At 45.6% G+C, this 15,611-nt stretch overlaps 1 protein-coding gene across 2 annotated transcripts in view; it reads left to right on the forward strand.

Moving 5' to 3' along the window:
* LOC133353546 (myosin-16-like) overlaps positions 1-13,661 on the forward strand; it is an 82,399-nt gene extending 68,738 nt beyond the window's left edge. For both annotated transcript variants that reach the window (XM_061569867.1, XM_061569868.1), the window contains 6 exons: positions 2,560-2,763; positions 3,733-3,858; positions 4,292-4,462; positions 8,063-8,263; positions 10,755-10,904; positions 12,303-13,661. In XM_061569867.1, coding sequence (XP_061425851.1) covers positions 2,560-2,763; positions 3,733-3,858; positions 4,292-4,462; positions 8,063-8,263; positions 10,755-10,904; positions 12,303-12,377 — 927 coding nt within the window. In that variant the 3' untranslated portion in view covers positions 12,378-13,661. The remainder of the gene's footprint in view (positions 1-2,559; positions 2,764-3,732; positions 3,859-4,291; positions 4,463-8,062; positions 8,264-10,754; positions 10,905-12,302) is intronic.
* The last annotated feature ends 1,950 nt before the right edge of the window (positions 13,662-15,611 follow it).

Genomic DNA, 15,611 nt, shown 5'->3' on the forward strand with positions numbered 1-15,611 from the left:
AGTCAACTGTACCCCAGATGTATTTTTATTGTAACTCATCAGTACAGTATCGTACTGTCTAGCCATCATTGCTTCCTGCTGCCTTTTGTGTCTGAGGGACATTTGACTCGGATTTATGTCATTAACGTTTAAATAATAATAAATAATTAGTTTATAGCTTCCATACATTTTTATTGTGACTGTTGAATTTCATCTTCGGTTGGAGACAGTTCCTGAATTTAGTATCATTGTTCTGTTGGATCCATCTCTCCTCGTTGACAGCTCAACGCCGTACAATTCATAAATGTACGCGATAGTGCATTTCATTTAAGAAAATAAACGTCCATGTTAAACAGATAATTGCATTTCCCTCCCGGCTTCCCAATTTTTTCCCACTACGGAGCACCTCCTTCTGTCTCCACGCTCAATTATAGCGATTACCAAAGGATGCCATTGACAGGAGGGTCACGAAGAGAGCAGACATGACGTCAGTGAGTCGGTGGTTCTCAATGTGGGAAATGTTACTTTCTCAAAGCGGGAGAAATGTATGGATGTTTCTCCCGATGTTGGAAATGCAAGGACGACGCGCAGATAAGCTGAATGCGACTGCTTGAAAAATAATTGCTATCCCGTGCCTGGTTGTACATTGAAATGCATACATAGCCTTGGCCAAAAAATAGACATTTATTTGAATAATATTCTGGTGATAATAGTAATACATTTTAGCATTAGATATTCTCTTTCACGGTTTTAGCTGTTTTGAATCTGCATAATTTCAAACTATTACTGGTTTTGACACTTGTTTTTAAAGATGAATGTGATTGGATTGGCCAATTCATCTTGGGGTATTTCTGCACACAGATGTCTTGTTTCTCAAAGTAATTGGGCACCACAGCAGCTAATAATAGAGGTGTCACGAATTAAAGGCTCAGATTAGCATGGAACACCATACTTACTATTTCTGTTCATTTTTATTCTCAACCACGGCTAATCCACAATCCAGATAGTCCACCCACAGATAACCGAGAAACACAGCATTTAGACAAGAAGAACAGGTAAAGGTAGAGCGCTTGCAAACTCTCGCTCATGCCGCTGACGATGCAACGGCAGAGTGTTGTGAAGCCCCCAGTGGGAGTGTTGTCACGCCAGAGAGTGTGAAACCCTCCACAAGCTGTCGGCCTTGGGGGTTGTTTGATCATACGTCACCGTGCGGGTTAGTGCGGGCGAGGCAACGTAGGGGGGGCGACGGTGGACGGCACTGGTTCAGATATCACGCGCCACTGATGGTGGTCGTGACCAGGAATCCAATTCAAGGCCTCCACTCGAGAAAGCTGCAGAGAGCTTCCTCTACAGGGTATGATGTAAGTATCATTCAAACTGTTATTTTGAAAACAATCTACCTCTGTCGGCGTTCGCGTGAAGCCGAATGTTGTTGGGCAGTGACCTTCTTCAGAGCGGTTTTGGCAGCACGTGAACCGAAGGTCAACAAATAGAATCGAACATCAAACTGGTGACGTCCAGGTCGCAAGTCCAGTGTGCTAACCATTCTTCTCCGGCTGTCCGTCGCGAACGACGATGACTGCGGAGAACAGGGAGCAACGCAGCATTTCTCCGCGAGCCGGTGGGATGAGAGACCAGCTCTTATAGTGGACACATCGGCCGCACAGTGGGCAAGACCTGCTTGTCTGCAGCGTGGGATTTGTGTTGCGCCGAGTATACAGGAGGTCGTGGGTTTGATCCCCATCCCAACCCTGACACCTGTATATTTGGATTTTGCATGTTCTCTCTCCCCTGCGGTTGCGTGGAATTTTCTCCGGGTCTTCCAGTTTTTCCCTCTACATTTAAAATCAACGTACGTTCAGAGTATTTGGCTGCTATACATTTCCACGTGATAAGCCACTACGTTGAGCTATCATTTGTGGCCAGATCGCTTCTGAAAAAAGAGCTACATAGTTCAGTGGGCCTTACTTGGTAACATGAAATATAAAAATATATAAGAATAGGTTTTACCCTTTCTCACAATAAAACAAGTGTTAAGATGTTCAAACACCAAACTTAAACCTTTTGCAAGGAATCTTGTCTGCATTAACCAGATATACTTTTGGTGAACATGCAAAAAAAAACATGCTCTGGTAGTATATGATGCATTGTCTTTGAAACTGATTGGTCCACACCAGAGACAGCTTCGTTTAGAGAGCCTAGTCTCAAAAACAGTGTTAGACCAGAGGACGCCAAAAGGCGAACACTAAATTTCGATTTAAAGCTTTCGTGACTGCAGGGATTCATCTTCTTGGTTCTTTCGGTAAAGTCACGTTGAAGGGAAATAATAAAATAATACAAATAAAACATTAAATAATCCTCACGATGTTTCGGCCACAACGCAAGCAGCCGTCCTCAGGTGGCCGAAACGTCGTGAGAATTATATTATTATGTTTTATTTGTATTATTTTATTATTTCCCTTCTACGTGACTTTACCGAAAGAACCAAGAAGAGGCGAACACCAGTTTACATCTGAATGTGGCCACATGGCCCGGAGTGACCGTTGTCGCCATGCGGCTGCGTCGCCGCCGCCCCCGCAGGACGCGCAGCTGCAGATGGACGAGGATGGTCGCGAGCGGGACGAGCTGCGTGAGCAGCAGAGCGTGGCCGAGCGGCGCCTCGCGCTGGTGCTCGCCGAGCTGGAGGAGCTGCGCGGGAACCTCGAGGTGTCAGAGCGCGCGCGCAAGATCGTCGAGCAGGACCTGGCTGAGCTGCGCGAGAGGCACTCGGAGGCCGACACGCAGGTGCGCGGTGCCGTGGTTAGCCCTCGCTGTTGCGGTGGCGGCGGTGGCGGCGGTGGCGGCGGTGGCGGCGGTAGTCGTGAAGGCCCCCGTCGTGGTTGCGGTGTTAATTTCGTTCGCCGAAGTATCGGGCCACGAACAAGTATTCGTTGGCCATTAATTTTGTACGGCGAAGAGTAACGACGGGTATTTTTCGTAGGCCCAATATGCATTTCGCTTTAGTTCCACGTGTTTTAATTAATGATCGTGTTTCTGAAGGAAGTGTCACGGCAGGTAGTACGGGGACGTTGCAAGTTGAACTCCCAATGGGGGACTATTCAGCCCATTGGCTCTCTGGGGTTATAAAATTTTGTATCAATTAGTGAGTGGTCAACAGAGGCCATCTTTTGCACAGACTGGGCCCACCATGGAAATATGGAATTTCCACTGTTGCCTCAATTCTGCTGCCCCAGCACGAGTCAATGACTAACTGGTTTGAGAATGCTCCTCTCCAATGTCAAAAAAACTGTAAACGAGAATGTAAATTCTAACAATGCGTGGATCAAAGAGAGAGAGGGGCATACTAATTATCTGAAGCACTTAACAATGTTTTATCACCTATATCTGAAGTCTGGTAGATTTACCTTGCACTCACTCCTCAGGGCAGGCCCTGCAAACTCGACCGAGAATGTTTCAGGAAACTGCAAAACTTATTTTTTCCTTCTAGCTTTTCCTTGAGTATGGCCCCTAATTTTTTTATTTTTAAATGCCTTGATTTTATATTAGTTTAATTCATTCTGTAAAGTACTGCGATGCCCTCTTTAGCGGGGGGTGAGTTCTTACTCAAAAAGTTAATTTAATGGAGTTAGGAAGACTGCCCTTCGACACCCATGAAGATATTTTTGCGATTATAATTAAACGTTAATCATTATTTTTGCGAGAAATATTCTACGGAATAATGTTTAATAATACTTCTTGCCTTCTTTTTTTTAGAACCAGCACTTGAATGGTCAACGTAAGAAACTGGAGAGCGACTTGCAGCACCTCACGATGACCTATGAGGAGATGATTTCTGAGTACCGGTCCACAGATGAGAAGGCTAAAAAGGCCATCATTGATGTAAGTAGAGCTCCAGAATTTTTGATGGTTAAAACTAATTAAAATCACTGATCAGAAATTCCCACATGGGTCTTGATAATCTAGTCAGTTTCATGTGGCTGGGTGGGTCGCAAAGCTTGACATTAAATACCAACAATGCAGATTATTTTTGTTTAAATATGAAGCATGTCATCGCAGCTTTTTGACCCTAAATTAAACCCCAGCACGTGAACCCGGTGAGAGCCCTAATCTTACACGACCACTCAACTACAACAGAGTGTGCCGTGTTTTTGGAGAGAACGCAACGCCACTTGAATTACGATTGGCAGCTGAATTACGTTGCGGCCATATTGTGCGCCCCACATCACACCGGGCGTGCCCCTGAAATAAACATTGACAAACGCGCCCTTGTTGACTCTCTTCGCTCTCGCGAACGTCGCCGACATCGCGCCAGGCTGCCCGCATGGCGGAAGAGCTGAGGCAACAGCAGGACCATGGCACACACCTGGAGAAGATCAAGAAAAACCTGGAGCAGACGGTGAAGGACCTCTCCGCCAAGCTGGACGAGGCCGACCAGATCGCAATGAAAGGCGGCAAGAAGATCATCCAGAAACTGGAGATCAAGGTACCAGCGCTGAAATGCCTGGCTCACGCCACTGATGGCGGAAGAGCCTCGTAATGTGTGTATGTACGTTGAACTTCTTTCGCACCGTACATAGCCAACCGTGCTAACTGGAGGTGCTGGGGGAAGGATAACAAACGAGCCTTCGCTAGCCGGTCAGACATCTTCGAAGAGATGGAAGTACCCAAACTTTACCCCACCGCGTGCGACTTTCCGATCGACCGAGGTGTACCCATTCATGCGGCTGCGTTGTACAGAGGCGGTGGGATTTAAGGGATTTAATCCACTTGCCCCACTGTCTCAAGTGCCATGTGGGAGAGAGAACGAACTAAAATGTCGACCTCTGGATCGCAAGCCCCGTCACGCTCGCCATTGCACTGCGGCAGCATCCCCAGTATAGCGGGTTCATGAAATAAATTACTTTCCCAACAAATATATTCCACCACACATAACCATGAGAATGTTGCACAGCCAATTACCGCACACGTGGGAGTTGGCATTGTCAATGAGGGTAAATTCACTTGTCACAAAAAAAACAAAGACAAAGATCCCCCGTGTAGCCTTAGCAGACTGTCGGGGCAAGTGCTGTTGGCAAGCGCCTATGAAAGCCAGCACGGCACACAAGAGGGAGGGTGGCCAGCACCACGCCCGGACGCCTTTGTCTTCCTAGTGGCGATGTTTAGACATCGCACCAGGTACTCATTTACGGCTGAGTCGACCTAGGGGAGGCCCAGGATCAATTCAGATAATCGTCCCTGGTGTTGGCCGTGAGCAGGAATCTAACTCGGGTCGTCAGGTTTGTAGCGCAGTGCAGCGCGCTAACCGCTACACCACCGCTCTGACCCCACGCAGCCTGGCTGCTTGCAGTGTGACTGCTGTAATGAGGCACATGTTGTGCTGCAATCACGTGTGTCTTAATTACACAATTTCTCAAATAAAAGATTGCGCATTCCTCCAGTGTGATTTTAACGTGTTCAGGCCACCAATGTCCTCGTGACAATGTAATGCAGTGAATGCAAAAAAAAACATCGGCATGCAAGATGTAATTGGCATCGCCGCTCGTTATATTGGGGTTAGGGCGCTAGAGCGATGTGCATTGGTCAGCACAGTGGACCTGCAATTCCGAGGTCGTCGGTTCGATTCCATCTCGCGTCACGGTGCAAGTTTCTTGAATCTCCGCCGACCCTCCCACCCCCACCGCCTCTGTCCAACCAGCAGTATAGATGGGGCAGTGTGGAAGAGTAGGCCAAATACCCCCCAGAGGGGCTCTCTAGCACTTCCTCTAATGGACGTCCTTTCGTCAGCAACGGAGCGAGTGAGCAATTGTCGGGCTGCAACTTTACATTTTACATGTTTTGTTCTTGGTCATAGTATATTATAACAACGTTTTGCTGGCTGGCTGGCTGGCTGGATGGCTGTGGGGGCGAGAAAGTGCGAGCTGGCGACATCACCACGCATCCCAGAGCTTTGAGGTTTTCACGCGTCGCACTCAAGTTGCGTTCTGCCACCCACATACCACCCCGGTCATGGATCTCAGCGCTAATATTCCTAAAAATAAAGAAATACAACTTAGATCAATAGCCACCGTTAAGAACGTATAAATCTTGATGAAGGCTCCTAGATATCAATTAGCGTGTACATAACCAGGTTCGTTTGTATCAGTGTGCAGTGTTTTCCTTAATGCGTTCAAGCCGTTAACGTTTTTCAAGCGAGAAAACTAAAAGCCTTGTGATTTATTCGAGGCGTGAGGAATTGCCCGTGTTGGTAGCGCAGGCCTTTTCGTCGGGCAAAGATAATATCCACGAGTTGTTCGTGAAACGTGCAGTGAATTGTTGCAGCCGTGGTTCTCTATGGACGCACAGTAACGAGAGTAAATTAACGTTAGGGCTGTAATAAGTGGAATCTGAACAATGCTCTCGGGGAGTAGTGAGTGTGTGTGGGGGGGGGGGGGGGTACAGGTAATGCACCGTGCATAGAAAAAAGTGGCCCTAAATGAATGGAGGATTGAAAGCCACTTCGGAGCATTTGCTCATAATGTGCGTGAATGCCCGAGGCCAAATCTTTTTTTTAAAAAGCACTCCCATTGGAGACGGATTGACGTATCGCGCTCCTTTTAGTATGTTTTATGGAGTAAAAAAATAAGAAAATGTACAAATAAACATGCCACGGTGAAGTCAGAAAATGTGTAAGCGGTCAACAATGAAGTCACTGGCGTCTGTAATCTGCAGTAATGTTTTGGTTGATTACTTAACGCAGTTTTAATTCAAATTCTGGAAAATGTTAAGATCGTTTTTTGATTAAAAAGATCGTGCAATATTTTGTGCAGGTATAGCGTGACGTTTAAACTTTCCCAGACGTAGTCCGGCTCATTTTGAGCGCATTCTTGTAAATTTAGCAGTTAATTTGCTGCACATGTTAAAAGCTGTTTCAGGACCCGCTGTTTCCTGTAAATCTGCCTTGGGTGTCAGCTGCGCGCAGATGGATGTGTCTCAGGCCCAAAGTCGGGTTGCCAGAAGGGTCCAAACACATTCAGCTAAATTGCTAGCTGTGTGTTTAATAAGCCTGTTTTTCTCACATAGTGATGATGAATGTCTGCTGGCAACATGCATCGTCAAGCAAACGCCTGTTTCGTGATAGCATCGGTTCAAGTATTCCACAACAAAATGTAAAAATAGACTTAATCTAATGTTTACGAACAAATAGCAACTGATATCTATGGAACCTTTGTGCCAGTATCAAAATAGAAACTGATACTTTGCATTTTACCAACTTGTTTTTTTCAGAATAGTGATGTTATTAATACCCTTCCCCAAGAAAGCTGCATTGAATATCAATATTATTTTTAAGAAGCGTCTTGCATTAAAGTTGTTTGGCTAACTCCATCCATGATTGTTTTAGCCGTGGGAGGAAATGTGAATAACCGGAGAAAACCCAGATGAGGTGCTAACACTGACAACTCCACTCAGATAGATTTAATAATCACTTACTGCTCTACCCAAATACTGGACAACCTCGTATCAGTGTTGAATCAAAGCTGTGTAAAATGTATCTTCGACTTGCTTGATTTTTAGAAGCGGTCATCAGAAATATTCAATATTTACTGTTAATATGTTTGGGTTGGGTTGGATGTCATTGCTAGGAAAATGTCCATTGTGTGTTTTCCCATTATGGTAGAAACACTAGGCAGCATATCCTAACCGAGAGCTAACATTCCAGTTTAATTAAAATCAGAGTATCCTCCTCCGAGGCAACACGGCTGTTGTTATGTATTTGCCTTGCATTTATTCATTCATCCATAGTGAAATTGGAAGGCACGTTTAACCTTTGTGTTTAAATAAATAGTTAAAATATATTCCAAGTTGGAAGAGGACGTGTTTCTGTCGCCATACAGCATAAGAAAACAAACGTTACGGAACAAAACAGCTACTCGAGTTGAGCTCTGAGCGGCGTTGTCAGTTCATAATCGTAAATTTTCCCTTGTCCGAGGTTTCCCTCTGGGTAAATAAAGGATTAGCGGTGCCATTTCGGACTTAGGCCAAGGCCACATTTTCTCCGCCCGCCCGGCGCGCTGTGTGTGTGGTCTCCTTCGGCGTCTGTGGGAAGGTGCGCGAGCTGGAGGGCGAGCTCGACGCCGAACAGAAACGGCACGCCGAGACCATCAAGAGCCTGCGCAAGAACGAGCGGCGCATGAAGGAGCTCATCTTCCAAACGGACGAGGATCAGAAGAACCAGGCGCGCATGCAGGAGCTGGTGGAGAAGCTGCAGAGCAAGATCAAGACCTACAAGCGGCAGCTTGAGCTCGTGGTGAGGAGTCGCTCCCTAATGCTTTGCCGCTTTATCACCGCATCCCATAACCCCCGTTCTCCGGATTTATAAGCAGTGGTTGGCACAGTAGGGGGCACAGTAGGGGGCACAGCCGGTGCATCCGCCAGTCATCTCGGTCAACCCATGGCACCAGGGTCTATCCCGTGACCTCCTGTCAGCGGGGAGCCTTCGACACTTCACGTGGCCTCGAAGTGCACCTGGCCTGGCACAGGCGCCGTGGTGACGTCAACGTCACTTAGTGGCAACTGGCGGGTATTCAAGTTCAAGTTCATTTATTAGGTATAGCCCTGTGAGCCATTCAGCTCTTGAATCGGGTGCAACCGCAACAAACAAAAAACAAAAAACATGAACAAAAAACATCTTAAAGTGAATATGTGTGTGTGTGTGTGACCAGATTGGTATGACCGTTATTGGCAATTGGAGCGGTTATCGCTGCTGCGCTACGAAAATGGCCACCTGGGTTTGATTTCCTCTCACGGCCAATACCGGTGACAATCATCTGAACCGGTCCTGGGCCTCCCCTAGGTCGACTCAGCCTCAAATTAGTACCTGTTGCGTTGTGTAAAAACATTGCCACTGGGGGAGACAAATGCGGCCGAGCATGGTGCTGGTCACCCACCCCATTGTGTGCCGTGCCGGCCTGCATAGGTGCTCGCTAACAGCACTTGTCCCAACAGTCTGTTAAGGCTAAACGGGGGATCTTCGTGTTTCTTAAATACCGTTATTGACACCAGGCAAGGTTTGGGGGTGCGTCTTACTTTCCAGAGCTTTATATAATCCGAAGAAGATGGCGATACGACTGCGCAGGTATTCGCGGTGCTTACAGAGAGCGCATTGCAGCGCACCCTGGAGTCAGACTCAGAATATGTATACTCGAGGAATCCGATCAGCTATAAAGCTCTTTTTCACAGATGTCCATTAGGGGCAACACAAAAACACGATACAAGAAAGGTAAACAAATCACCCGACACACATGCAAATGAAACGAAATCATCCCCATCCTACCAGGCAAAGCCCACCGAGGTATTATTAACTTGTTTTTCAGAAGCGACCTGGCCACCAATGATTGCTCAACAAAGTGGCTCGTCACGTGGAAAATTAATTGCGGCAAAATAACCGAAATAATCTCAATGCATGAGTCACTTGAAGCAACACGGGCCTCCTGCTGTACGTCTGTACAAACATGCGAGAAAGGAACCTCAGCGGCTAACATCGCGTGAATAATGCGGGAACGTTGCGAGATGCCGTTTCACAGGGAGGGTATTTTTAAACAGAGTGCCTGAACGTTTGCACGGTAATTGTCGAAGTCGTTAGCGTGCTATGTTGAATTATCTTATCAGGCTGAGAAATGTTACCAGACAGGAATGTAAGGAGCTAAATATTATTTGGCATGTGCTCGAAATCGGTGGACATTGGTATCTGACCCCTTGCTTGACAAAAATGGAATCTGACCCTGGCCTAAAATGAGTCCCTGGGAAGTATTGATAAGAAACGTCAACATTGGCACTGGGAAGCAACATGTGTTGTTACCCCTACACCGACATCTTCAGTGGCTGGGCCGTGCTTAATCGGGGCTTGCAAACAATGCTTTTCCTCAGCAGCGTGAAAGGCTGTATGGGAGATTATTTCAAGTATTATTTTTTGAAAAGATAATGTAGAAAATAAGTGAAGCCTTGCAATAACGACAACAAAAAGCTGAGATGCAGGAATTTCACTCCGTCATTGCCAAAATCAAGCACTCAACTGTATTTAATGAAACTAAATATGACGGTAAAAGGTGCAGCGTTAAAACATCGCCTTTCTCATGCCACTGCTGGTGACAGGGCCTCGACTGTTGACCAGACATCTTGGAAGAGGTGGCAGTACCCACACACAACCTCCCGACTCATTGTGGAATACTCATTTATACCACTGGGTGGACAGACAGGGAGGATTTAAGAAATGTGCACCACCGTTTTATCTGCCACGCTGGGAGATCAAACCGGCAACACTGGATTGCATGCAAGTAAAAAAATATATTTTTTACTTTTTTTTATTTTACTAGATAAGGCCCACTGAGCTATATAGCTCATTTCCCTGTCTGTCCACCCAGTGGTATCACAAACTATAACTCGACGAAGCGGCTTGTCAGCATGTGGAAATTTATAGCAGCCAAATACTCTAAATGCATGATGTTGATTCTAAATGTGGAGGTAAAAACCGCAAGGCCTATAGAAAAATCCACGCGACCACAAGGAGAGAGAACATGCAAACTTCAAATATACAGGTGTCAGGGTCGGGATCAAAACCCACGACCTCCTGTATACCAGGCGAGGTAGTTAACAGTTCGCCACCATCCCAGTTTCCCAAACTATTGGACTCTTATCCGGCTTTAAACAAAGCCTACGAACGAATGATTTGACCGTGTGCATCGCGAGAGAACTGGGTGCGTGTAGGGGGAGAGGTGAACGTAACCACCCGGTGTCCGCAGGAGGAAGAGGCCAACACGAACCTGTCCAAATACCGCAAGACCATCCACGAGCTCGACGAGGCGGAGGAGAGAGCCGACATTGCCGAGTCGGCGCTGGTCAAGATCCGCACCAAAAACCGCGGCTCGGCCGCCAAGGGCTTCTCCAGCTCGGTAGACCACGCTGGGAAAGATGCCGATGACTAAATGTCCACCCCCTTGCTGTCTCTTCTCTTGTCGTGCTTCATTTCTGGTACCTTTTATTCTTGACTCTACTTTTTTCTCTTTTTCAAACGCCGCTTGTTCTTTTTTAGCCTCTTCTCTGTGTGGGCCCGGGTTTGTTTTTTTGAAATGTTCACACGGTGCTTTGCTTCGATGCTTCGTTTTTTTGCGTCTGTGGTGCATTTACTTACGTGCACAACTTTAAACGAAGTAAATTAATGTCAATGAGTGTAATTTAGCAAACCTATTTAAACAATGGTTAAATGTCCGGCACTGCCAGTACGTGTGTATAAAAGCAAGAGTTACAGCCGCTGTGAATGTCATCTTTTGAGAATTCAAATACGAAGGCAATGTCAACAGCTTAGGGCCCTCCAACACAACACATTTCCTAGTTCTTATCATTATCCCAGTCCAGCTATTACATCTGGTTTGTGTACTGCTGTCTCTACCATTATTTCTCAGCTTTGGATGGCCGTCCATTGTAATGGAATTCGATTTAGTAAAGTCCAAATATAACTGCGGTACACATAACCGCAAGGCCGTAGCCATGGAGTCAACATTGGGGCGACCAAATCTTCCAGGGTGTCTGGGGGTCCCCCCCCCCCCCCCAGAAAAAAAAATCTAAATTTGAAAATAATTTCCTGCCTAAAATATTTAAAAAATTCACTAACACATAGGGTGGACTTTTTATTTATTTTGTTACAATAATGTCTAATAGTGTATTGTATTACATTTCTCTGTTTTTTCTTTTTTACCTTTTCTTGTTTCAATTAGGGTTAGGGTAATGGCAGAGATTAGGGATTAATAAAGTACAACCATAACCACAATCATATAAACAGAAATCTATTTTATAGCAATATATTGGGGGGGACATTTTGAGCATATATATTATAATTGCGGCCTTGCATAACCGCCCATATCTCCCAACCTCCTTCCCACTTCTAAAGTGTTTATTTCTTTATGAAGCAGTATCCATGTTAAAATAAATAACCTTCGAAACACGTTAGCTCACGTGACACTCAAACTTGAATCTGGCTACGCGTCGGCGATAGTTGACTTTGCGTGTGGCTACAGTTGACTTATTTATCAGTTGGGCACGGTTTGCTTTACGATTTAGGTGTGCCTCTTTGACTAAGCTCTGCTGGCATTAACTCAGCCATGTGTATGACCAGGATGTGTGCCCAGTGCAAAAAACAAAGCAGACAATCAAGCCGTTCTCGGGTGACGTGGAGTTGTTGTTGCTGCCACTTGCACAAAGTGAAACCACGTCGTTCCTGCAGAAACGGTACAATTTCCTATAAAGGAAAAAAACACCCGTCATTTATTTGTAATTTTCCATTTCTTTTGCAGGGTTACAACTCGCCCCACCTCTCCAATTCCAGGGCTCCCAGCTCCCTGGCGACAATGGATGATGACTACATGTGACCACAGTACAGCACCAGCAGTTGTGTTTTCTCTACCATGCAGTAGAAGGCGGACAAAGGCAAGCTGTGCTTATGTATGTATGTTGAACTTCTTTCGCGCCGTACGTAGCCAACCGTGCTAATCTGAAGTGCGGGGAAAGACAACAAACTCGACACAAAAAGCAGAATAGAAAGAGCATCACAGCGCTTCATTTCAGCATGAACAGCCCTGAACAACGCTCCCGGAATTATTTTGGCACGCGCCACATCCATCGCGCTGAGTTTGTGCTCCATAATTTGCTCGTAGGATCATAGCAAACATCGGCCACAATTATAAAGGATGGTCATGGATAGGCGGCGCCGTTCACTGCCATGCCTGCTCTGAGACCAGTCGAACAGCGTTCCGTGAAATAATTAATAAGTGAGATATTCTTTGGTTATTTCGGTAAATTCACGTAGGTAGAAAATGTATAGATCACGACGTTTCGATCGCAACACACGCAACCGTCATCAGGTGAGACACGTCGTGATCTATTAATTTTCTACCTACGTGACTTTACTGAAAGAACCAAAGAGTATGGATTCCTGCAGTCACGAAAGCTTCAAATCAAGATTGAGTGGGATGTGACGACAATGCTTGTTTATGTCCGAAGCAGTGTCTTTTTATCAGAAGTTTCCCCGTTTCTCTCCCTCCCCCGCCATCATCACTGCCTTGTAAGCACGTGCTGGTTATATCAGAACTGGTTTATGTTACCGAATTAGGTGGGCTTATACTGTATACAGATTTTACTGCGTCACTGCAGATAGACCCCCTTAAAACAGCTGTAGAGCAACGATTCATTTCAACTGAACTGTTCATTGTACTCACTCTGGAACAATTTACACTGCAAGCTTTGTTATGTTTTTTTTTACGACCAAGAAACCGCCCTGTAATATGTTGTAATCTAAGGTGGGCGAAACGCATGACACACAGTACGCTCGCAATAAAACAACCGCTGTGTGTTTATTTTAAAAAGTGCTAGTTGTGTAACCAAACACACACACGTATGTTTTCTAATAAATAACATATTTATAGTGGCGGGGTTTCTCCACCCAAAATGAAAACTGACCATTGCTGCAATATAACTGCTCCACTGCCACCTTGGGGTGTATAACCAAGTGTAATTGGTCAATTCACAACGGTCACCTGATGTAACCGAGTCTGTTAAAGAGTCGTCTTGTAACCCATAAGTGTGTAAATACAAAATAGCTTCTATGCAATGTTACCAATATTAATCAGAGGTGACAAAATAAACAAGAGAACATACTTGCTTGAGTGCACTGTCGTTTTTTATGCAAAGCACCATAATGTATGCGTATTGCACATACGGGTCCATATGAATAATAGATTAACAGGACATCTGCGTTGTTACACTGATAACTCAACAGTTAAGTTAGAGCTTCGAAATGTCTGCACACTATTAAGCTAAATGCAGTGGTCACATGCGTATTTATATTGGGCCAAATTCTCCACGAGTGAAAAAAACACGATTGTCAATGTGAAAACAGATACAAAATCAGTCCCAGGCAGTGCATAACTTAATACCAAACACTGTCTCAATCATATTTAATGGTTCTGCATCATCATGTCCTTGGGACCAAAATACCATGGGTGGAAAAAACCCGATTTTTCCAGCGGCAGGCATCGGGTTTTTTCATTAATACAATTAAACCCGATTTCGGGGAATTAAAACCTGGTTTAATGAATACGAAACTCTGATCCAAGGCTTAGGCTGCTTCCTCGTCGGTGCTGCTATCGTACTCGGGGGCGTCGGGCACGGGGTAGTCGTAGAATGCGGCGGGCAGGTTGGTCGTGATGAACACGAGCTTCTCCTCCACAATCGTGGGCGCCAGTGAGTTCCTTAGCTTGGAATGGATGAAGCCCATCGTTGAGAAGTGCGGTTCTGCAATTAGAACCAATTAAACCGGATTTCTCCCAATCTCAGATGATCGGGTTTAATATAAAAAGACAATTAAACCCGATTGTAAAAAAACTCGACTGTGCCACCGTTGCAAAATACCTTTAAAAACATCAACATTTCGTAAACGTCGTGTAACCAACATGCAGGCACCCTTCCAGGCCACCAGGTGGTATCTCGCTCTTTCGAGTTTTCTCACTTGGGACAACTCCGGGGCAGATAGCAGCAAGGATGCGAGCGAAGACGCGTGCGGCGAGAGATGGAAGCGAGATTAAATCAGAGATGTTCGTAAGCCACGGGCTGGACAAGACCAACTAAGGTAAGGACGGAGTGACAGAGACTGTGGCAGGCGTTTGCGTAGCCGTGAGAAGTTACAGGCTGATAAACAGTTTTTTTGGGAGCAATATCTCAACTGAATCTAACTTGAAAACTATAGAGCAGTGCCGGATTATTCTCGTAGTAAAAGTAGCTACACATGTAGTAACTACGGGCCCCGCATTTTCAAGGGCCCCGCGCTAACTACTTTCAAGACATCAATTCCGGTTCAGTGATTCTGCACTTGCTCTAATACTATAGTACTATACCGCCTTCAACTTTTATGAACGACTGGGTGTTTAAGGTTAGCGATTTATCATATTATCCGGCTGTATAGCTTATGAAAAAATAATTTACTATGCAAGTTAAACATTTGTGTGCTTTAATATTTGTGTTTTGTTAATTTAGGGCCCCTTTATAACATGCTACAGGCTCCGCACTAGCTTAACCAGGCTTGGTGGACGAGTGGTTGAAGAGCACACGGAATGTAAGACTATTTTTTTTTCCCATGTTGTTCAAACGTCTTCAGGACAAATTGAACCACAAAACACGGCGCGCTTCGGATAAGAACGCGGCTGCTCAGAAGAAAAAAATGGGCTCAGATCCAGCTCGCTCGACTCAATTTATTACGACACAAATAGAACCGTGGCGCTGGCTGGAAAGCAGCAAGGATATCACGCGGTGCTTTGCCCACGGCAAAAGCAGATGTTCCGAACGAAGAGGACAAAAACACAATCGTCAGAGATATGTTCTGGTTTCCTGTTTGTTCTATTTGCCCGTCAATCATCATTACCCACCCTGATTTTCCAGTTTGCTTGAATTTGCCGGAAGTGGCTTCCATGCACAGAACTGTGTCGTATTCATGATATGCTGGAAGGTGCTCATTCCCACTAGCTCCTGCATGATGTCTCGACCCATCAGCGTCTCCTAACCCATCGTCCATTGCGCGAAATTGCAAACAGCTAACGAGGCTAATCACAATA

The sequence above is a fragment of the Lethenteron reissneri genome, chromosome 44, assembly GCF_015708825.2.
Source record: "Lethenteron reissneri isolate LAM-NWPU_2019-01 chromosome 44, ASM1570882v1, whole genome shotgun sequence".
NCBI classification, from domain to species: Eukaryota; Metazoa; Chordata; class Hyperoartia; order Petromyzontiformes; family Petromyzontidae; genus Lethenteron; species Lethenteron reissneri.